The 24,986-nt window shown below is 32.4% G+C and overlaps 1 protein-coding gene across 1 annotated transcript in view; it reads right to left on the minus strand.

Annotated features, from left to right (window-relative positions):
* Nucleotides 1-19,680, minus strand: part of LOC127703103 (leucine-rich repeat and coiled-coil domain-containing protein 1-like) — a 127,992-nt gene extending 108,312 nt beyond the window's left edge. The window contains exons 1-6 of the mRNA XM_052207534.1: nt 19,560-19,680; nt 16,526-16,837; nt 15,218-15,435; nt 11,285-11,392; nt 8,211-8,263; nt 7,407-7,562 (exon numbers count right to left, since the gene is read on the minus strand). Of these exons, the coding sequence (XP_052063494.1) occupies nt 7,407-7,562; nt 8,211-8,263; nt 11,285-11,392; nt 15,218-15,435; nt 16,526-16,800 (810 nt within the window). The 5' untranslated portion in view covers nt 16,801-16,837; nt 19,560-19,680. The remainder of the gene's footprint in view (nt 1-7,406; nt 7,563-8,210; nt 8,264-11,284; nt 11,393-15,217; nt 15,436-16,525; nt 16,838-19,559) is intronic.
* Nucleotides 19,681-24,986: the final 5,306 nt, after the last annotated feature.

A 24,986-nucleotide genomic window follows, 5' to 3' on the forward strand; every position in this document is an offset into this window, starting at 1 on the left:
CAAATGAAGGCTAGGGACTGCCTTTAAGGGAACTGTGTAGTGCCCTCCTATTTTAGCATTCTAGTATTTCAAATTATAATACACCCTTTTTAAAAGGCATTGAGCAATGAAAACGAGGTCAAAGAAAACTTATAATGCTAATGGACACTTCATATCACAAGGCAACTGTATATTAGTTATTGATTATCCAGCTATGCCACCTTCTAAAATTGAGGATTTATACAAAAAGCTAACACCTTCTTGCAGCTGGACTAGTATCATTATATCTCACATTTAAAAACTTTATCAAAGCCACTCAACCTTGAAATATGAATCATGTGATGGCTTTATTCAAATGGCACCTAGTCATTCTCTCATCAACATCCTTAATGTGCCTCAAACTGAGGTATTCAGTTTTAATACAGAAACAAAAAATCTCTGTGCAGAAATATTGGACATGTTGATAGATTTAACAAGTGTCAAGGCAAGACAAAAAAGTGGGTTTATAACCATTTTTAAAATTTTCTAAGTATAATTCTCCTGTATGATGTCAATGAGACAACCATCCACTAGAGGCGAAATAAATACAACTGAGTACTACAGGTCGCAATATTGCCTTCAACAATTAACAGTTTAATAAACCATAAAAATTAATGAGATTTATAGGAGACAAGAGTGCACACGCTGAAATGTCTCGCCTTCTTTACTAATCATTGATATTATGTTGATAGTCCTAAATATAAAGCTTTATTACAACTGTCACATAAACTTAACATTAACCAAGTAAACTAAACATTGACCAATGAACCATGAAAATGAGGTCAAGGTCAGATGAACCATGCTAGGCAGGCATGTACAGCTAACAATTCTTCCATACAACAAATATAGTTGACCTATTGCTTATAGTTTAAGAAAAACAGACCAAAACACAAAAACTTAACAATGAGCAATGAACCTTGAAAATGAGGTCAAGGTCAAATAAAACCTGGGTGACTGACATATAGATCATAAAATATTTCCATACACCAAATATAGTTGAACTATTATAAATAATATTAAAAAAAAAAGACCAAAACTCAAAAACTTAACTTTGACCACTGAACCATGAAAATGAGGTCAAGGTCAGATGACACCTGCCATCTAGACATGTACACCTTACAATCATTCCATACACCAAATATAGTAGACCTATTGCATACAGTATAAGAAGAAAAGACCAAAGCAAAAAAAACTTAACTATAACCACTGAACCATGAAAATGAGGTTAAGGGCAGTTGGACATGTACACCTTACAGTCCTTCCATACAACGAATATACTAGACCTATTGCTTATAGTATCTGAGATATGGACTTGACCACTAAAAATTAACCTTGTTCACTGATCCATGAAATGAGGTCGAGGTCAAGTGAAAACTGTCTGACGGGCATGAGACCTTGCAAGGTACACACGTACCAAATAACAAATATAGTTATCCTATTACTTATAATAAGAGAGAATTTAACATTAACAAAAAAACTTTTTATTCAAGTAGTCACTGAACCATGAAAATGAGGTCAAGGACATTGGACATGTGACCTACGGAAACTTCGTAACATGAGACATCCATATACAAAGTATGAAGTATCCAGATCTTCATCCTTCTAAAATATAAAGCTTTTAAGAAGTGAGCTAACACCGCCGCTGCCGCTGCCGCCGTAGCCGCCGCTGTCGGATCACTATCCCTATGTTGAGTTATCTGCGACAAAAGTCGCAGGCTCGACAAAATCTAACTGAATTAAACTAATAGCATTAAACAAAAAAGAGCTTATTGCTCTGAGGTGGAAGAAGATGCATAAAAGGTAACTTGAATTACAATAAAAGCTTCCCCCACCAACCCAGCCTGCTTTGTCCCATTATCGCTTTCGATGTATTTTTTTTCTTCCAAAAATAATAATACTCATAACTCAACCAAAACTCACTATACTTAACATAAAAATCTGCAAATACTGTTCATTCAAATTAAATTTTCTATAACTAAATACTATACATTCGTTTCAGCATGGTCAACTTGATGCAATGCAATTTCGCCAAGCAATTATAACAGTAATTGATTTGGTTTCACTTGAAAGTTTTCAGTCAAAGGCAGATAGTTAACTTAATCAAAGAGCTGATTGCTCTGAGGTGGAAGAAGATGCATAAAAGGTAATTACAATAAAAGCAGCCCCCACCAACCCAGCCTGCTTTGTCCCATTATTGCTTTCAACGCATTTTTTTCTTCCAAAAATAATAATACTCATAACTCAACCAAAACTCACTATACTTAACATAAAAATATAACACGATAAAAGTAAGGAGAAGGAACCCAGGGTGAACATACTCTATGGGGACGAACTCAGGGCGAACAGACCAAGGGCGAACATGCAATCAGGGTGAACCGACCCGATACCAAATTCACGCATGCATATTTGTAGTACTACAAACTCTACTTTAAAAACATCAAGTAAATAAATAACGTTCATGTAAGATGAGATGAAATCTAATAATTTACATAAATAAAGGGGTTGATATTAATACATTAAAACATGATAAATTATAACATAACGATAGTGATCGTTTTTCAAGCCTAACTAATAAATTAAATGATGCAGATGCTTAGATCATGTACTCTGTAAACATCGGTGTCAAGATATGGCACGGAAGTTGTTATGAAATTGTAAAGCACAGAAAGGGATACGGCATACGTCCTCGTAACGGTTCAATGATTTTACAGCAGGCAGTAAAGGCTTTCAGAAGACTTGAAGTCTTCTTCCACCAAAAAAAAACTGGCCATCAAGATTTTAGTCAACTTTGCTTAAACTAGGGTTTTTCATTATAAACATTTATTGAAAAATTCTAAATATATCCAATGCAGATATGTGTCAGGCCAAGGATTGGCTGGTCATGTCAGGTGATGACCTTGCTATGTTATTGCAATAATTTAGAGTCAAGCGCACACGTGAATCTGCTGGTGTTTTACACATCAAACGATGCACCGTCAGATGACAGAATCACGTGTGCACTTGACTCTTTTAGCATTTCAAACCTGTTCATTTAAAGTGCTTGACCCATATATATCATATTTGTTTTTCATCTAATATTTTTACACAAAAGTATGAGGGTAGGAATGGCATTTTCCGTCAGGAGTCACACAGCCCTTTTCTGAAATTTTTCATGAAAATAAAACTATTGACAGCGACAAATTACTGGTTCCGTACTCGAGCCTCGATAATGTGTGTACCTTAATGACAAATAACGATAAAGAGCTGGACTATTCAGTTGTTAAATCCCGTTTTTTATCACTTCTAAAACTTTAAAACGTATTAAGGCAATAAAGGCAATCATTGGGGACATTCCGACAATGACCGACATGAAAACTACGTACTTTCGAAATGGAATCCGTCAACAGACATTAGTTTGTACATTGATATTTCTGTCAACAGACGGTGCATCGTTTGATGTGTAAAACACCAGCAGATTCACATGTGCGCTTGACTCTTTATTATCGCAATAACATACTTAAATATTCTAACTTTCGTTTTAAAAAACACATGTTGTCTAAAACTGGAATATGACTTAATTGATTGCATTAAAGATCTGAATGCAGACGGAACAACTAAATCCCTGTATTCTTTCAAGCATCATTGATTTGAAGTCGTACTCTCCACGTATATACTTGACTTTAACTCAAGATGGATTGTATGAATATATGACAATTCTGTTTATCATTATTTTGAAACTTTCAGATGCACAATTTATTTCCCATTTGTGCACATGCGCAGATACGTAACCAACGTGGTTTAAATTAACCCGAATAATCCAGTTTTTTTATTCCGATAATTCCAATTATTAATCTACCAATGACAATTATTACAACAATCAGTGAGAATTATTATCATGACCTATTAATGCTCCAAAACAAGCCATCAACTTTTAATTAATTTTTTTTTCAAGTGTGTTCATGAATTTTGAGAATTTATACCATATAAATATCTGAATAAGTTTATTAAACTTTAATACCCATGATATAATTATTTTTAATAATTGCAAGGACGTATAAAACGTCCTTGATAAAAGCAGTCAATATAAAACTTCCACGATAAAAATAAGGAGAAGGAAAACAGGGTGAATGTACTCTATGGGGAAGAACTCAGGGCGAACATGTAATCAGGGCGAACCGACCTGATACCAAATTCACGCATGCATACTACAAACTCTACTTTAAAGACATCCGGTTACAAGTAAATAAATAACGTTCATGTAAGATGAGATGAAATCTAATAATTTACATAAATAAAAGAGTTGATATTAATACATTAAATCATGAGAAATTATAACACTAACGATAGTGATCGTTTTTCAAGCCTAACTAATAAATTTAATGATGCAGATACTTAGATCATGTGTAAACATCGGTGTCAAGATATGGCACGGAAGTTGTTATGAAATTGTAAAGCACAGAAAGGGATACGGCATACGACCTGGTGACAGTTCAATGATTTTACAGCCGGCAGTAAAGGCTTTCAGAAGACTTGAAGTCTTCTTCCACCAATAAAAATCAAAGTGTTTGGGAGCACTGAAGGGTGAAGATTGCATTCGATTTTCAGTGAGAACTGAGAATTAAACTCTGCACTGTATATAGCATTGGAAGGCAATGCCATGAATTTGGAGTCTGTTATTGTATTTGGTTCAACTACAATTACAGACAATGGAAGATGGTCCGAGTACACAGTTATCGATTTTCGTTGTCCACAAATAAAGTCCCTAGTGTGGACAGTGTGTTGCTTGCCAATTTTTTTAGTACCCCTTCCAAATGTATTCCTTCATGTTTTATGCCTCAAATAGCAAGTAGGGGGATGAAATTACACTGTAAAAAAATTTGGGTCATGAATTGTAAAGTAAAGTAGTGATTTGGTCCAGCTGAAAAAGGTTAAAAATTAGCACTTCGGAAGCTGTCAAAAGATTTCAAGACCCCCTTAACATAGAATTGTCCATATTTTGAGTTAGAGCCGATGAAGTTTTCTATAATTTTGATATAATTTGTCCCAAAAGTAGTACAACACACTGTAAAAATATTATTGAGAAAGCGCAGGTGGGATTTTTTTTATTTTCATTTATTGTCTAAAAGAAATGCACTACGAAATAACTGTGTACTCGGACCTAAGAGGCGAAATCAGTAAATATAGAATCTGTACTTTGGCAACTTCCCTGAATGATTTAATGGTGTCAATTTGTCAGATAGCATGAAACTAAAGGATTTAAACTTTTATTTGATAGAAATTCTGCAAAAATTACCCATTTTGGCATTATATGGTCAAAATAAGCATTTCAAAGCTTTTTCAATTTTGATGCATAAGAGGCATTCTGACTTTCTATGTGACAGGTTTTCCTGTGTCAATATTTGTGTTTCTATGCTTTAACCCAGTTGTATTACTCATTTGTGAACTCTGAATCTACAGAAAATAAGATTATCTCAGACAATATGTGCAAAATGTGTTGTATAAATGACCCTCGTGTAACGGCCTGTTTGGATCAAGTTAAATGTGAGGACCTAGGTACATAAAAGTTGAAGTCCATAATAAAGATTTCACTAAATTTGTATTAAAAGCACTTCACAATGTCTTTTGTACCTGTTTCATTTCACATAGTATCTTTCTTTTCTTATGTTAAAAAGCAAGTGGTTCAAATATAAGCCTGCTGAGGCTAAAATTGCATGCAAGTTTTTCACTAAAAAGTGAAAAATCTTTGTATCAGACCATACGGTCTGCAAAAAAAGTTGAATGCAAGAGTCCTTTTATGCTCAGATTTATTGTATCATGTAACCTGAGTATAGAAATTATAAAAAAGACATAAAATTTTTATTTCCTATAGCTTCAGTATGCATTTTTAAATGTAAATATGTGCTACGGCCTAAATTGACCCTAAATTATTTTCAGTCTTACTTGGCTTAAGACCCTTTTATACTAATATGGTATGCTATTTGTAATTTTTCTTTCCATTTAAAGTACATTTAATACATATGTAAGGATTATTTATAACCAAAAAACTCCACAAATTTAAAATTGCTAGAAAATAATACATCTTCATGTTAGGCCCCCCTTCATTGGAAAACCTCCATTTTTTGGCACAGGCTCATATAAATTTGACTTTTAAATAATTGTGATAAGTCTGATAAATCAAATGAGTATTCTATTGCTTTAAATACATAATATGTCATATATTAAGGCCTTTTAAATGTAATTTTTTGCAATATTTTAATTTTTAAAGCCCCAAATGTTGATAGTTGAAATTTTTTAATTTAAACGTCAAAATTTAACACGCGAAGTTGAATATAGAATTTATCATATTGTCTATAATATATATCCTATTGCCATGAAACTTTGTCAGCAGTCTCATAATTTATTAAGCTTTAGTCATACCAAGTTTTATTAAGATTGGTCAAATTTTTCTATCCTATTAGGTCCGAGTACACAGTTATCGTCCTTTGATTTTCGTTGTCCACGAATAAAGTCCCTAGTGTGGACAGTGTGTTGCTTGCCAATTTTTTGAGTACCCCTTCCAAATGTATTCCTTCATGTTTTATGCCTCAAATAGCAAGTAGGGGGATGAAATTACACTGTAAAAAAATTTGGGTCATGAATTGTAAAGTAAAGTAGTGATTTGGTCCAGCTGAAAAAGGTTAAAAATTAGCACTTCGGAAGCTGTCAAAAGATTTCAAGACCCCCTTAACATAGAATTGTCCATATTTTGAGTTAGAGCCGATGAAGTTTTCTATAATTTTGATATAATTTGTCCCAAAAGTAGTACAACAGACTGTAAAAATATTATTGAGAAAGCGCAGGTGGGATTTTTTTTATTTTCATTTATTGTCTAAAAGAAATGCACTACGAAATAACTGTGTACTCGGACCAGATAACTCTAATTTTAAATATTACTATTGATATTTTAGAACAGATACTACATTCATGCACCATGCACATTATAATTTTTTGATATAAGGAATTGACTGATAATTATATGTCATGTTGACATATTTATCTTGTCCTGCTGATTATTTTGTTATTCAAAGATTCTCTCTATTATAATAGAAGTAGTTTTCTAGATAAAAGGCAAAAAAACACATAAAAAACGGGGGAAAAAAATTATTTAAGGGCAATAACTCCTATAAAGAGTCAACTGACAGTTTTAACCATGTTACCTTATTTGTAGGTCTTGTCTTGCCAATCATTTTTGCTATTTAAAGTTTTTATCTCTTACAGTTTTTAAGATAAAAATAAAAAAGTCAAAATCATCATTAAAGGCAATTACTCTTACAAGGAGTCGTCTGACAATTTTCCACATAATGAACAGTTGGCAGATCTGGTAAAAAAATGAAATAGCTGATAACTTTTTGAAAACCCTGTCTGAATACCTTTTTCGGTTTAGGTAAACTCCTATCTAGTTCTGGCTCTGATTGGCATATAGAGCTGGTATCAGAACTTGTAGTAATGCCTCTTTGTTTGAAGTATTGTAATGCTTGGTCTATCTTTGGTGTAATAACATCTAAACCTCCAGACTGACTGGACTCCTTAAATAAATCAAATCTATAATTACATCTTGAGGCTGGCTATACTTGTTAAAGGCACACAAATATACATATAAAAGGTTTATCAACACTTAAACATTTCTTTACAACTGGACAATAATTTGTTAAATATTCTTATTAATCAGAAATAAAATATATTTAATTATTCTATTTATTTTTCATTTATTTTAGGGTTATCATTTTTTCAAATGAACTGTTGTGATTATTCCAGATCTTCTGAGTTTGACTACATCAGTTACTTCTGTAACATTACGGATTTTTTGCAAAACTTATCTTTTTCACCTTAGGCAGGAAATTTCACCTAAGCTGTTTTATTTCCTTATCTTAGTTGCTTTCTGCAAAATTCAAATTGAATCTACTAGTTGAACAAAAATTGGTTTACACATGTATGAGTTGGGATGTTGGTGTTTGTGAGAAATTGAAGATCAACTGCATTAAAACGTTTGAGATGAATGTGTATGATTAAAGTGAAATAACTGATGTTTGAATTTTTATCTATGTACCCAGTAATACAACATAAACTCTACATAACCATATCATATTATTATCTTCACAAGATATCTTGACACATGAAATTTCAAGTTAAACATTAACTTCTAATCTTTTCTTCTTAAAACATTTCATACTTACTGATGCAATTGAGTTCCCATTAGATAATAAATAGTCAATGTATTCCTCTAAACCTGCAAGATATTGTTATTATATCATTTAAATTAAGATAAATGTATATGATTCTGCTTCCTCTACAGTGGCGGATCCAGAGGGGGGCATAGAGGGCATACCCCCCCCCCCCTTGCTTGAACTTTTTTTTTTTTTTTTTTTTAAATTATTAATCAGACTAGACTTAGTGAACTTTGCCATTTCCCGGCAGTGTATTTAATTTTAATGCGACAATTCTTTACTTATAAAGATATTTTTCGCACGTATTTACTGTAATATATTATTGATTATGTTGAAGTCATGTGATTCGCTACGATGGAGTTGATCAGAACCTCGAAAAAACGACACTCAGTCATGCACTTTGAAATTCAAATTACAGTTACACATTGCTTAGGCAGAAGATGACAAGCATGACGCCTTCAAAGCGACAAAGGATTGAGCAAGAACGTATTGACTTCTATTTCACAATTCCACCAAACAGAAAGTTATACTCTATTACACTCTCATGAAAAATAAAGTTCCAAAGTATTATTATTTACCTACGAAAATATGTGTAACCCCACACGCCCCAGCCAATTAATAACATTGCTGAATAATGATCCCCAGTCAGTAAGCCCTAGATAGATTTAAAGTCTAAGGTATGGACCATTTGATTTGATAGGGCAGTCTGAGATATTTTAGAGAAAAAATTTTGACCCTGGTTTTTGCCTTCAACAAAAATTATGGCCGTATCTGTATTGAAAACAATCATCGTGTCCCCTTTTTTGAAATAAGAAAAAAAAATCCAACAAAATTATTCAGCATTAAATGAACATGGTGACTAAAAAACGGGCGTAATTTTTGTGGGGGGTTTGCATGCAAATCCCATATCTGACCGGAATGTCTGTTTCGCCGAACTGATATACTGAATACTTTTTTCAAGGCCCAACTGCAACCTGCCTGCTCGGTGTGGCCTTTATGTCTCCATTTGTCGACCGTCATTCACAACTTCGTTGTCATTTGATTTTCAGACTCATTCGTAGCCTTTGGTTGATTTGGAACCCCTCACTTCCCTTGTTGGGTGAAACATTTCAACCAAACATTTGGATAAAAATTGCTTGTTTGTCTTTGTTCGTGTTGGTCGTATTATAAACTTCATTGAATAGCCGTATATCATGTTTACAACAAGAAATCTGTGAGGTTATGCTTATTAACCATACAACAAACGAGAATTTTCCATGTCCAAATTTTACTGACAAATCTCACATCAGATATATTAGTACATAGCTTTGGATCCATTCAATCATTTTATAATAGACAATTAATGGGGAGAATGCGGCATCAAAAATTTCCAACCCTAGCTTACACTTTAACTATAAAATATACATGCCAGTGTTTTCCATTCGGCATTTAAGCCAGGTGTGCCGACCACCTTCTTTTGTAAGCCGACCAGCTTTCCATTTTAGGAGGTGGTCGGCTTTTTTTTCAAATTCTGGATTTTTTTCGGTTCCACGCCGTAAAAATTTAAATACTAATCGCGCCTCGCTTGTCAAAAATGGACGATTGTCAAATTTCATTGTTTTCTTTTATTAATCGGGGGAGGAGAAAGGCAGTTGACGATGGTGATAAGGACAATTCTAGGCTAAATAAGTCAACTTAAATGGATAGTTGTATTGAAAATGTAGAAATTAAAAAAAAAAAGCCTCAACACAACGCAAAACAGCACGCAAGCGAAGATAAATACGAACAGGACTTTAAACGTCACAGAGGAAGGATATAACTGTTCTGTGTGCCAAAAATACAGTACTAAACGAGGAACAGGACAGAAATTGGATCGATAAGCCATGCATTCGCAGGTGGAGGGAGTCCTGAAAGAGGCATTTGCTATCCGAGATGCAAAAAACTAATTACAAGAAAGGGATAAATTATTGAAAAAAATCAAATCAAAGAAGAATATTTGACAGTGTATGTAACTACATCTATTTATATTTGTTCAATTCCATTAAATGTCAATACAATACTTATCCTTCTTTTTGTGACCCCCCTCCCCGCCCTGAGTAAATAAAACAGGTTGGAAATGTTTAATAAAAAAAAAAAACACCCGGTTTCAAGTGGTTTTTTTTCAAAACACCCACCTTACCTTAGTGAAAAAAGGAGAACACTGCATGCCCCACGTCAGGAATCGTTAAAAATGTGCATTTTACACTTATTTTATGTTTTTAAACCCCAAAAAGGTAAAAAAAAATTTGCATCGCTCCGCTCGGCGAACTTTACATACCACGTCCCACCTTCCCAAAATCCTGGATCCGCCCCTGCTCTATGTCCTTCTGCCATAGTGTACCAAAACAAAATTACCATATATAGCACAACCTTTTAAAACTTTATCATTACATTTTTTGGAAAAAAAAAAAATAACAGATAACACTAGATTTTTGGATTTTCTGCATGATATATTCTTTTACTGTTATAAATTGCCATTTATTTTTTAACCTTAAAACAATATTAATACAAAAAGCTAGTTTAACAATGTTAAACCCCTCCACCTTTATTGTAGTTTGTTAATTACTATTTTAGCCTAATCAGTGGTTGCTTTCAGTTATATCTTAATGTATTTGTCCATTCAAGAATTGGATGTTGATGGCAGATCTTTCAATTAACAACTTGGTTTGGTTCATGTCTGTCGTATTTGTTTATCGTAAATTATTTTGTTATAAATTAGGCCATTAGTTTTCTCAATTGAATAGTTTCATATTTTTCATGTCGGGGCCTTTTATAGCCGACCATACGGTATGGGTTTTTCTCATACGGTTGCCTATAATTGCTTAATCCACTTCATTTGAACTTTGGTGGATAGTTGTCTCATTGGCAATCATACCACATCACCTTATCTTTATAATGAGGGCATGTAGAATTTAACATAATATAGATATTTGTCTATTGTTGAAGACTATTTGTTGATCTCTAGATAGCTTTGTGTTTTTTGTGTTATTAGGTTTTCTGTCTCATTGTTATGTATACTCTGCATCACATTGTATTTATTCCTTTGCCACAAAACTAACACTTACCTGGAATATCTGCCAGAACTTCTTTTTTGGTTGAACTAATTCCATCTCTGCCTACATTGTCCAAACTTTGAATCTGAGGTAACCCTGTTAGTATCTCTTGTCTGTATTCTAAAAACAGAAATTCTTTTCAATAAATATTAAATCAAATGAGACACTCATATAAAAATAAGGAGATGTGGTTTATGTCAATTACAGTATCAATAAAAATTGGTAAATTGGCAATTTTTTCTATATAAAGGTCAGCACGAAGCCCAGTGAATATTGAATAAGCTCTTGTCTGGAGTTAATAACTTCATTATTATAATTTCAAGGTGCTGAACAGCAATAAAAGTTTCCATCTTTTGCTTGGGATTTTTTCACATGTGTGTAGTGATTTTGTGTCATGAATTACCATTCTTTTCAATTAAATGGTTATGTTTTTTTTTAGTTGTAGACATCCAAATTGCTCAGGACGAACTTAAGTCAATCTAAAGGTACATATGAAAATTTTTACAGCTTACAAAAGAATAAATCCATCTGAAAATTAAAATGAAAAATATGCATTTTTCAGTTTGAGTACTTTTTGACTGAATAAACTTGTTCAATATCATCTAATCTATTCATTTTATTCCTGGTTTTGGTTGGACTTGTTTTGACTTTTCTTTTGCTTTTTTGAAAAAAAAAGTACCACATAGTTATCACAAACTTGTAGCAACATAACTGTTTCTCTCAGTAGCTACTGAAACTGTTATGCATGTTGACAATTTTCCATGATATGGGGTGCAAAATATATACTACAGCAAAGATGCTAACTGTTTGATTATATGCAGTTTTGACAGGGTTTAAAATACCATATGGTAAAGAAAAGCGATCTCTGATATCCACAATATTATTATTTAGGATACTTTACTTTGTTGAGCATTTTCACTGTATTATTTAACACTCTGACTTCTGCAGGCCACACCAATTTGATGTCTAGTTCTTTGGACAAAAGCTCCAAAAAATATGGGGCAAGAAAGCGAAATTTTTTTGTTTTTTATTTTTTCTTGAAAATGAGTTTTTTTTAGGCAAGTGCTTTACAAGCAGTGTTCCAGCTAGGATTTCAAAAGAGCAGGGAGCCAATCACAAAAAGGGCACTTTAACACACTGATTGATAATTCAAAAAGGGCACGTCAAACATTGTCTTTTATTATGTAAACATCAGGGGTTTCAGCTAGGAGTTTAAGGGCTTTAGTCACTTTTACGTGAGATGAAAATCAACATTATTTTGGGTAACAGTAAGGAACCAAGGACATATATTACTAGCTATACATATGCCCAAGTCCTTCAAGGACCAGGATCTTTGAAGGCCTTAGGCATGGCTACAAATGTAGGCAGTTATTGCATAATTTGACTGATGTTATTTCACATCAGTTATTTTCAGGGGACATTCCTGATCAACAAAAGTTTGGTTCCACTTTTTTAAAATCACAGCAGAAATGAAATTGTAACGACTATTTCACTGCATAATCATTATCCCTGTAAAAAAACGTTTAAATAGATATTTGGAATTCATTTTTATAAACTTGGAACAATTAAAATGACAGTATATATTTTAAATTGAACGAAATGAAAACGGGAAGTGACAAGAGGATAATAAATTTAGATTGAATCCGGATCCAGGATTTTTTAAAATTAAGTTGCTCAGTAAGAAACATATTTCTCTCTTTTGTTTATTTTGATACTAAATGATTTTGTATTTTACACTTTACTGTAGTGTCTATTAAAATTTATACATTTTGTAAGAATACGTTCATGCATGTGCAGTACATGATAAAAAAACACACACCTGTTTTAGTTAATAAGTCCTGTAACTCAAAAAGTTTTAATCTTATTTTCACCAAAAAGTATACAGATCGTTTTACCATCATAAGAAACAACTATGTTAAGTTTCATGAAATTTGGATAAGTCACTCTCAAGTTACAGTGCGACATGTTTACGCCGGACAGAGAGACGGACGGATGGACACCGGACATTTGTATACCATAATACATCCCGTCAAAAATTGACGGGTGTATAAAAAAGCAGCTGTTTGACTTGTGAAAATATTTTTGAATGTTTTGAATAAAGTTTTATCTTTATAATCGAAATTTATTGAAAGATTTTGATGAAAAGTTAAATAAAATGTGACAATAATATGTTCATATTCATGACAAAACAACGTCAAACAACCTGCGATCCGTCTGCGAGAAAACAATTTTGTTCAATGGACGAAAATACAAAAACATCTATGGATAAATGAACTGCAAATTGTGGTCTTTTGAGAAAAATTGAAATTGAAATGCCTACTGACCAATTTTACTGGGAGAAATAATTATAATGGTCAATTATGAGGCTTATTAATTAATTAACAGATTAGTGACCCATCCGATGGCGACAAGCGGATTACCTGTAATCACAACTTATTACACCTGCTGTAAATGTTAATTAGCTGAGGGTCATAAACTTGTCAGAAACATCAAGACAGGTAGAATTATAGTATTTTCATCAAAATAATATGACAATAAAGGCATGAACTTGGGAAAAAGGGCAGGGCATCTTAAAAAGGGCACAGGGCGTATATTTTTTTTAATTGTGCAATTTAGAAGATGTACAATTTATGTATATGTTATAACTGGGTTACTTCATAGAAAAACAAGGAGCAACAGATGCTCTAATGCACATAATTTGATTTATTGGTGCCTGTACCATTCCAGACTTTTTCGTCTCACTGTGGTTTAGATAATTTTGGTTATTTTCTTCAAGTAAGCTTTGTCTGCGTGAATTTTCAATTAAATCCATGTATATATTTGGGAAGCATAGCAGATGCAGTTATACAAGAGGAATTATGTTAGTTAGGTAAATGGCACATGTTGAATAAAATTAAAATATGTGTATGTATCCAAACAAATGCCCCTGAAAGATATTTGATAGAAGTTGTTTTCTTTATATGGTAATGATTGTTTATTGGCTGCTTGACATCCAGTTGGAACTATTTATCCATATCTAGGATCAAAATAATTAGTGAGGTAAATATTCTTGCTTTGTACTAAAACAACATCCTGAATAAGACAGTTATATTGCTATACATGTAAATCCAAATGTATTAAAATATTCCCTTAGAATTCACACGCATTATTCTGACTGAACAAAATACTTTTGCTCCTAAAAGCTGCAATGCATTCAAAACTCTTCAGCTTGACTAGAAGTGGTTGAACCAATTACACACCCCTAATTCATGTAATTATTATGAACGTGCCATTCACAATACCATCACCTTGGTCTCGTTGGAACTCTTTAAATTCCCCCTAACAAAAGAAGAGTTCTGCTTGCATGCCAAAAGACTAACAAGGGGATATGGGGTTTCAGTAAAATCAAATATTTCTGTGATTTTTAAAATAGTTCATGGAATTTACAATTCATTTCATCCAAGACAGATAGGTCTATGCCTGTTGTAACAAGGATAGGGGATGATGATGGTTCTAACAAATACTGATGTGTGCGTCTAATGAAAGATTTTTTAATTCAAAACGAGAAGCATTTCGGATAACTGTGTGTTCAATAACTACTTGTCCACTGCAATGAGCTGACACAACTGTATGTTGGCATCCCGATTTTTTACCTTTTATTTACAAATCGATTTATTTGCGTTTGAAACAATTGGAGCATTAAAAGCAATAGAAAAGTGTCTATGTCAAAAAAAATTTCAAGGAGAAACTAATTTTGGAGCGGCATGTGGACCAAAAATTTGCGGAAGTGGTTTTATTGAAAGGCCAATTGCTCTAAAACAGGAGCAGGAAAATCCATCCAAAGAACTAAAAAATCAAATTGGTGTGGCCTGAGGGAGGATTTTTTACGGTAGGGGCTAAAAATACTGTGGCTGCAAGAAATACTTTTTCTCTCACAAGAACATGGTTAAATTATAATAAACAAACCTGAATGATTACAAAGAGGATTTGGAGTGCTGTCAACATCTAATGTCAGCTGTCGAAGATTGACACACCCACTCAGACACTGTATCACATGTTTCCTTGAAACCAACTTGTTACCATGGAGTTCTAGATGTGTCAGGCGATAGTCAGATCCATGGAGGGACTTAAAACCTGATACATCTTCTACCTGGTTGTGACTTAAATTCAACTTAACCAAAGACCTGAAAATAAAACAGATTCATACATTGTACATGTTCTACTTTTAAATAATGAACCACTTTGACTGTGTAAACTGTATATCTGTCTAACATTCATAAACTAAATTGCAAGAAATAATGGTAGCTTAGACAGAAATCTAGTTAAGAAGTAAAATATTTTGTAACTATCTTTTCCCTCCTTTTTAAAAAGAAACTACAATAGAATTGTATAAAATGACAAGAATTAAGCTTCCTATAAGTATTTATAGTAAACTTTTAATTTAGTTTTATATACATGAAATGTACATTTGTCTATCTGACTTGAAACTAGATATATAGTAACATAACTAACATACTATAAATTATTAAGTTTTTTTCTTGTAAAATGAAGAAAGTTCTTTAATACATGTATGTCACAATTCTTTATATAAAGTAATTACAAATGCATAAAGAATTTTTCAGACATGGTCAGATGCAAATGTATGTAAATACAAAGTTTTTTAAAGATGTATTAAATACTGCAATGTTTTGGATTTTTGAACATTTGAACTTGAGTGAACCTAAGCTTGTTATTAAATATCTCAGAAACATGTAAATGTCTTGTTCACACTTAATCAGTATCGATATAAATAAGAAAATGTGGTATGAGTGCCAATGAGACAACTCTCCATCCAAGTCACAATGTGTAAAAAGTAAACAATTATAGGTGAAAGTCAAACATATATTATAACTATGTCATGAAGTTTGTGACTGTAAGACTCACAATTTCCAACCATCCTGAACTTGCAGTGTGTTGAGAGTTTTTGCTCCATGTTGAAGGCTTCACTGTGATTTTCAGAAGAAATACAGAAATAAAAGCATTGATCCTTTTCTTTTGTTTTTTCATGTTTGCAAAGTGATTTTTATGTCATGAACTGATACACCATATCCAGATATCCTTCCTTTTCTATTAATTAGTTACAAAAAACAACACGGTTTTAAGGGACTAACATTGTTCATTTTTGTCAAGCATGCACCCAAGTTAAAAGTTTCTATGGTCTAGCAGTAACATATCTTGCTACCAGACATTTGTTTTGTGTTCTGTGGCCACTGGTCTTAAATAATATTAACTAACCTCAGTCCAGCTAATCCTCTGACATCGCTCAGAAAATTACATGACAAATTTAATGTCCTCAGTGAGGTTAACTCTTCCAATCCTTCAATATAGGTCAGTTGATTTGAAGAGAGGTCTAAATGTTTTAACTGGTACAAATTTTGAAGGTTTTCAATACGCTGTATGAAGTTACTATGCAAATTGATGACTTGTAAGTTAGGTCGTATTGGAACATTTAGCAGAGATTTTATACCAGAGTCAATCAAACACAGTTCATGACCATCTGTATCATACATTTTTGTTGATCATGTTACAGTGCAAGCAGATTTCAGCCTAAAATTACAAGATTATATTATAACAGTCTAAGATTCAAGAAGTGTCACAATTTAAAACTTTTTCAACCTGTTTCAAATATTTTCCACTGATTTTTACAGTTTGTTCTTATCATTGCTTATGTTGTGCTGTTACACTATTGTCCCAGGTTATGGGAGAGATAAGCCCTCACAAACATGTTTAACCCTGCTAGATTCTCTTTGTGTCTGTCCTGTGTCAGGGCCTGTAATTCAGTGGTTGTCGATTAGTTAGTTGTAATTCATCCTATTTGATTTTTGTTAGTTTTGTATGTAAATCAAGCCGTCAGTTTCTTTGTTTGAATTGTATTTTTGTCATGTTGTGACCTTTTAAAGCTAACTACATGTATAACGTATGGGTTTTGTTCATTGTTGAAGGCAGTATGAGTTTCTATACTAATTTGTATCCTCATTCTTTAGACTCTGGTGAATATTTTTCTCATTGGCAATCATACCAAGGCTTCCAAAACGGTCATATATTCCGGACATTTGTATAATATCCGGTAAAAGTCCGGCTGGGCAAAGCATGAAACGGTCATCTACTTTTTAGTTTTCAAGGCTTTCTTAAGAGACGGTCATTTTAACATAATTCGCGATCTTTTTGACCCAACCTTTTGCCTTTAACAGCCACACATTTCCGATCATAAAAGTGACATGATCATTAAGTACACATGTACTATCAAAACAACCCCTACTTTAATACCTTCTCATTTTAATCAAGGCTAATTAGTTGTCGAACAGCTGAAATTTACCTGTTCAGGTGACAGGTAAACTATTTTGAACTGGACATTGATCGGTCTATTCAAAGTTATTTTCTTACATTTCACCGGTTTGCATCTAATTAATTTAGTCAAAAAGATTTAAATTATCAGAAATACATTTACAAATATGATTTGATGAAAAAATTAAAAAGTTGAAAATGAAAAATCGTCATAACCACGTTGTTTGAACCAGAGACATGTCTCTGTATGAACTAGTACACGTGTGCGCATGTGCACAGGTGTAAAATTTAATTATGCATCCTAATTTCTTCATAAAATGCTTAAATTGTCATTGTCAATGTCATTGATACCTTTACCTCACATTTATTTCGAATATTTTCTTGAAGAAATAACGTAGAAAGAGCTACTTACACTCATTCATGCTTAGCAAACGTACACGGAATTTACGTATCCGTCTCTGGTCCATGTTTTACCATTGTCAAGATAACATCCGGTATTAGATTAAAAAACGAAAGTAAAAATTTTGACAACGTTATTTTGCACAAATAAAGAATCTAAGTCAGATATAAGTAACCTGATGTTGCACACTTCGAATAATGCACTGCCAATTTAACAGTTTACGTCAGAACTTCGAATTTCAATCAGAAAGTTTACTATTGATTTTTTTTTTAATGTCAATCATTGGGATGGCCAACTCGGCAACTGATTACCATAACTGCCTTTTGTTTATTTAGTCTTAATGGAATAAAATCGGGATATTATATCAAATGTGCGGCTGGCTAAAAATAATTTTCGAAGCCCTGAATCATACATGTCATACCATTCCTTAATTTTATATTCAAGGATTTTTACGTCTCAACTACTGTATATATACATGTATATAACACTAACAGAGGGGCCGTCACAAAAAATCAATTTATATAAAGTCCCCTGGTTACTATTATACAAAATCAAATAATTTGGGGCATCATTAGATCAATAGATGTATAAATTTACACTTGTTTGCAAATTTGCCCGCCAGTACTTAAAGTAAAAAAAGTTCCTGTAAAATTTTGCACGGTTATTTGGAGCAAATTCAACTAACTACCCAAAGGTGTAAATATATCTATTAACAGTACAGTGGAGTCCCTGGTGTCCTTGCGGTTGGTGATATTGCGCATTAGCTGATTTCGTCATATCAACACAGTAACACAAATAAAATCGTTCTTGTTATTGTTTTAGCCTTCTGAAGGGATAAAAAAAGAATAAAATTGATAAGTTCAAGAGATAATTAATTACTGCAATCCCGGGATTTACAATATTTGGCCAATTTCCATTAAAAGAATTACATCATCAGATTAAATTTGTTTTTAGTCAAATTTAAATCAGATTGAAATATTTTTTGCTCTGCATCCTTTGCAGTGTGTTTGGTTTAAATTCAGCTATATTTCATAATATAAAATCTTTCCTTTATTCAAAATAAGCTATTTTTGGAAGGCATGTGCGAAATCACGCATTACACAAAACCTGAGGGTGAAACCATACAAACAGAAGATTTTATGAAATAAAAGTATGTTATGAATGTGTTCACACAATATTATCCAATTATTGGTTTTATCAGTTGAATGAAGTGAAGTCATAAGTCTTAGGTGTGCGGATACACCGGACTGCACCGTACTTAGAGTACTTTCTTATGGTATCCAGCTCGGTGACAATCATGACAATGATCTGTCTAGCCCTAATGAAGCGTACGACTTTCCAACAAATTTGTATTTGATTAACAAAAAGTATGATGATTAGTTAAAAAACCATGAAATCATTTCAGGAGCTCATCATGTAGCAACTGCCTCATATCATAAAAATTAGAGATGTGGATACAGACAGTATATATGTCCAGGGAATCTTGTTTTTTTTTTGAAATCGGATTGACAAACAATCGCTGGTAGACCCCATGAAGTATGGGACATAAAAATGTAGTGACAGTATAATTATGGAGTTCTTAACCTGTTAGATTGGTTGGTGCTGATGGTATGTTTTCATTTTAGATTGCAAGTTTATACTTGCCGCTGAACAGTATTTTCCAGATGACGCTCCATGTCGTAAAAGTCGGTTTTGTTTTATCGGATGATTTTTTTTTATTTACTATAGAAATTCAGTAATATTTTCCAAAGATGAAAACAAAAATATAATTTTGTTTTGGAAAATAACCTCTACAAACTCTAAGCTGTTGCGATAATAAGTTTAGCTGGTCTATCTCAAAACCTCCCATAGAATTTTTGATTCATATACAACAACGTTCGAATAATTATTTAAAGGGAAACCGCAAAAAAATGAAAAATTGATATTATGTTGATTATGTATAAAAAACCACAAATTCATAAATATTAAAGTTTAATTCTGCTAGATAAGAGATCACGATCGATTTTAAATTTAGAGTATCACTTCTCCGCGTGCGGCCATTTTGACATCATCCCTGAATAGAAACCACGATATATCTATAAACCACAAAGGACCAAAACAAGCAGTAACCTAACGTAGCCGTAATTGAGTGTCGATATCTTGTCAAGCGTACGGTTGTTTTACCCGACAAGGAAAGCCTAAACAGTTTCCCGGGTCACAAAAAAAGATTATAATAGACATGGTTGTGCATGCAACCTTTCCTAACTAACTTGATACGGAAAATGTAATTATATATAATTTTTTTTTAATAACTAGTACTATGGTCTGTCGTTTTGAAACTGTTTTTTTTTACTAAGTTTTTGAAACAAGAAATGTTAATGGAAATTAGTTAAAAAGTTCAAAGTGATAAATTAAGTGTTCCGTGTAAAAATGTTTTCGAAAATCTAGTGTGTTCATAATTCATTTATGTAATAATCTTATTTAAATAAATTCGGACCTTCCCTTATCTGATCACCAGCATTGCTAAAGGAATTGTTCCCAGAGGTATTGTGAGTTGACACGTCCAGGTATTCAAGCGATTTCTTGTCGGGCTTTAAAACTCTTATTACACAATTACATAAAGCAAGTTCGTGCATCACTTCACCTCTGAGGGTATTGAGAAGTGTACACGGCCGATAACTTGTAACTTTCCATTTTGAAACTATCAGGTGAATATACATCTTTGTCTTGCGTGTCCGATAGTGATATGCTAGTCTTTACTAAACCATAGATATAATAGCCATTATATATATGACTAAACTCATACGCTTGTTTATAAATAACATTTATGGTGTAAAGAACATTTATGAAAATCTAAATAATTCCAAAAAAAGATTTGATAACATAAAAATATATTTACATATTTTCCAAACGTAAATTGGGGAAAATGTAAGTAATTACTCGTTGTCAATAATTATGGACATTTTGAAACGTACAAATATTGATTTAACAAAATGTACGCACTTGTCGATCATTGGATTATACGCCTAGATAGAAGGTTACGGAACTAAAGATAGTCGCAATTTAGAATATATACATGTATATTGAATATACGAGAGAAACATCCAAAACCAATCTGATTTAAATACAGGTCGATATCTAAGTGTCTCATAAGTCTGTTCTAAGGCTGGATATTTGATCTCTGTTTTTATTATGAATTGTTGTATATATATATATTGTTTGATCAAATATGTGACACTATAATTATTTATTTATTTTATTTATTTTATTTATTTTATTTATTTTATTTATTTTATTTATTTTATTTATTTTATTTATTTTATTTATTTTATTTATTTTATTTATTTATATCTAACTTGCTTTGGTTCATCAAAGTTATGCACATAGTAAAATCACAGATTTTTATTTCCATAAGATTATTTTGAACAGTTTAAGAAAGTCGTCATCATCTCAATGGTTGTGTAGTATATATAATAATGTAATAATGTGAACATGGTTCTATTATACCTCATGTCAATTTTCCTGTTCCGACATGCATGTAATATATATGCCACTGGACGTACACTAATGATCCCCAAAAAGCTTATTTGAAGAAATAAAGGAACTTCACTCCGAATTGACTGATAGTAGATGTGTTAACGTCTGGTCAGCTAGAAGGTTGATTAATTAATTTAGTTAGCTTAAAAGGGAGGGGGGGATAAACCATTCCTAATATTGCACTTATGCATAAAATATTAAATGAGAGTAATATAAGAGAAAATATAAATACGAAAAGTCGCATATCTGGTAAAAAAAAGTCTCACAGGCAACTATAGAATTTCACGTACACTTGTCATTCTTAATCAAAATAACGGACAGTCATTAAAATACATGCAAGTACACTTTGATAAAAAGGGGTGCTGCAGTTGCATATTATTCATCATAAATCTATTTCAAGTATATAGTTTCCTGTCATTCTTATAAGTTAACGCAGAGACATGTAACTTTACATCTCTAGTTAACGACAATCAACCATATAAATATTTGAATCTGATGTGACTTACCGTTCATCTCTTTCTTTTTTCAACTTTTTGTTTTTTATTTGGGCAGGTACACAAACATTGCTATGTTAGATATACTGTTCCCAGGTTGGGGGTGGGGGGGGGGGGGGGTGAAGTATATCGAAAGTTACAAAATAAGAACGTTGTATTTATGAATTTACATGAAGAATTCTGATCTTGGGCGTATGTTTCTTTTTTTTTAAGTTCAGTGATTTAAATTGAGAGAAAAAAATATAGTCAGAATTTAAATCGTACCGGCAATTTCCACCTAAGACTCCTCTAAAATCATGAGTGGTCATGCTTCACAATCATCAGAATTTTCTTTGCATTGGTACATTCTATATCGGTAGTGATTTACCTTGACATTTCCGGGTATAACAGAGCTACTTGTATATTACCTGTATGTGGTTAGGTGACGTCCCATGAGGTCTTACGTATACAGGTTCACATTTATAATGGTTTCTGATATAACAAGGTTTTATGACATTCACACTTCTGCATGTTCTGTATACCAAATTCTTATCTTATTTTCAGACCAAACGAGGATATGAATATTTTCCAGGAAAAATATTGAGTATCAAAGTATCAAATTAATTTCGGGATTTTTTTCTTTCTTGGTATTAAATCACAGAAACTTAAAGAAAATACTGCTTGTCCGCTTTAGGTGTATTCTTGTCAGTTAAGACTGACATATATGTCTCTGGTATAAAGTGGGTTTATGAATGAATGATAAGTCTTGCAAAGGTACAAGATATAAAGCACATTGAAAATTGATTCCTCCGGTCTGTCTCCATTCAAAAAAGGAAAGTTGACGTTAGATTGATTCTGTTATTTTTTTTAAACATCGTTGGTCAAATAGCTAAAGTATGTATACGTTGTGAGATTTTAAATATTTTAATAAGGGCATTCCCGATTAGGTAAATGTAGATCGCTGTGGACGGACCAACCTATATTAATCATGTAACCGCGATAATTTTCTCTAAACATTGAAATATTCACGGTTAATACCCATGATAATTTGATAAAGTAAGTACACTGTTTGGTTTATACGCTCGTTTTCGTGGGCCATTTTTATTTGTAAAATTATTTAATTGAAAGTAATTCAGAATTTCGATGTTACAACAAAATACTCACCTATCTATTTTAAAATTAAGCTTACGCAAAATATAAAAGATATACATGTATATAACGGCGATTCAGGTATTTTGCCACCATATTCCTCCCCAAATAATTAATGTTTTTATCATTCATACGAAATGTTGTTCACACCTGTAACGGTGAACCGTGTTGGCTAAAATTCACTGAGTGAAGATCAAAAGAATAGAATTACAGAATGCTAATCTTTTAATTACCTTGAATTTAAGAACGCATTCAACAGGCGGTCACTTAGTGTCACAGTACAATACACATTGTATTTACACAGTACTAGACTGAAGTAAAAGCCTTCAGGTGAGAATACAAACATGCATTTGTAAAACAATATCAGTTATATATGTTTGTTCAAAATTTCCGTCGGAAAAAAAAATCATGAAAATATATTCTATTGTATGATTTACTTTATTACTATAATCATATCAGAAATCCTTTAAATATAAATTGTACATTTTAATTTTGAAAGTTGCACGGCGGATCACTTTACTTTCTTAATTATTAGTTGGTTAATAGCTACGCCAAAAGTCGTCGATGCGCTTTAAATCGCGTTATTAGATGATTAACGAACAAGATTTACAACGAGATTTATTCACTCCCGGCATGCAAAAAGACTTAAACTACGTCACATAAGTCAGGAAGTTGGAATAAATTAAATTATTAATTCCCAATTTTCTTCTTTATTAGTGTTCATATCCAGATAAAACTTGGTAAATATGTTTTTTATGGTATTATGAACATAATAAGATGAAAAGTAAAAAATCGCGAATTTTCCCTTTAAGCGTAAAAAACTGCGACTTTTATATTTTAAATGAATAATAAACTTAGTTAAAATGAAGAGATGAGATATGATTGCCAACGGGACAACCATTCATAGACCAAAGGACATGTCACCATTTTTCCATATAATTCACTTTCAGTATCTAACTGTCTATCCTGGTTCCCGGTACTACGTTCCAGGTATTAGCTAATAGCCATACGCTGTCACGTATTGGTATATGTGTAACATACTGAATATTGCGATCGGGAACCAGTCTACTAACTGTCAAATTGTTATTCTATAGCCCAAATATGAAAGATGGAGAATTTCGCATTATTGATTTAAATTATCTTGATATTTCAATTTAAGACAGGGCAGGGACTTTCTATACTAACGGGACTCGTCTCTATTGATTTTAACTGATTACTACGCCGCCTGTTTAAAGCTACCACCCAACAATAAACTTAGTTTCGTATCTCTGATATACGATGCTGGTAGTTATTTGCGTATTTCACAGTTCATTGTAATTATATTATTATTATTAGTTGTTAATATAAAATCTGATTAATAGCTATTAACGATGACATAAAATATAAGATTTTGAAAGAATGATGGATTATTAAATTTAGACGTATCGGTTTAAAGAACATCCCAGTTGTGTAAAATGGTTTACATATCAAACAAGATGGCGGCTACTGAAAATTCAACGAACAAATACCTCAAAGTTCAAAGATCAATATTTAAAAAACGATCCGAGAAATCTTTTAAAACTACATTTTGCCACGACAAAATGTATAAAATTTCATAAAAACGATTTTTTGTTAAACTTGAACATATAGTTATGAAGAACACTTCGTAAATGACAAATGATTTGCTATAAAGTCACGTGACATCAACTACGGCCGAGATCAGTCTGATAATTTGTATAGACATCGTTATTAGTGACCAGTCCCGTTAGTATAGAAAGTCTCTGGACAGGGTCAGATTTTTAACATTTTTTTTTTTTAAAAAACATTTGCAATATAAGGATTTTGACAAGAATGAAAAGGGAAATATTCCAAACAGTAGTATATCTTTTATATG

This window comes from Mytilus californianus, unplaced genomic scaffold (assembly GCF_021869535.1).
Source record: "Mytilus californianus isolate M0D057914Y unplaced genomic scaffold, xbMytCali1.0.p SCAF_5, whole genome shotgun sequence".
Taxonomy (NCBI): Eukaryota; Metazoa; Mollusca; class Bivalvia; order Mytilida; family Mytilidae; genus Mytilus; species Mytilus californianus.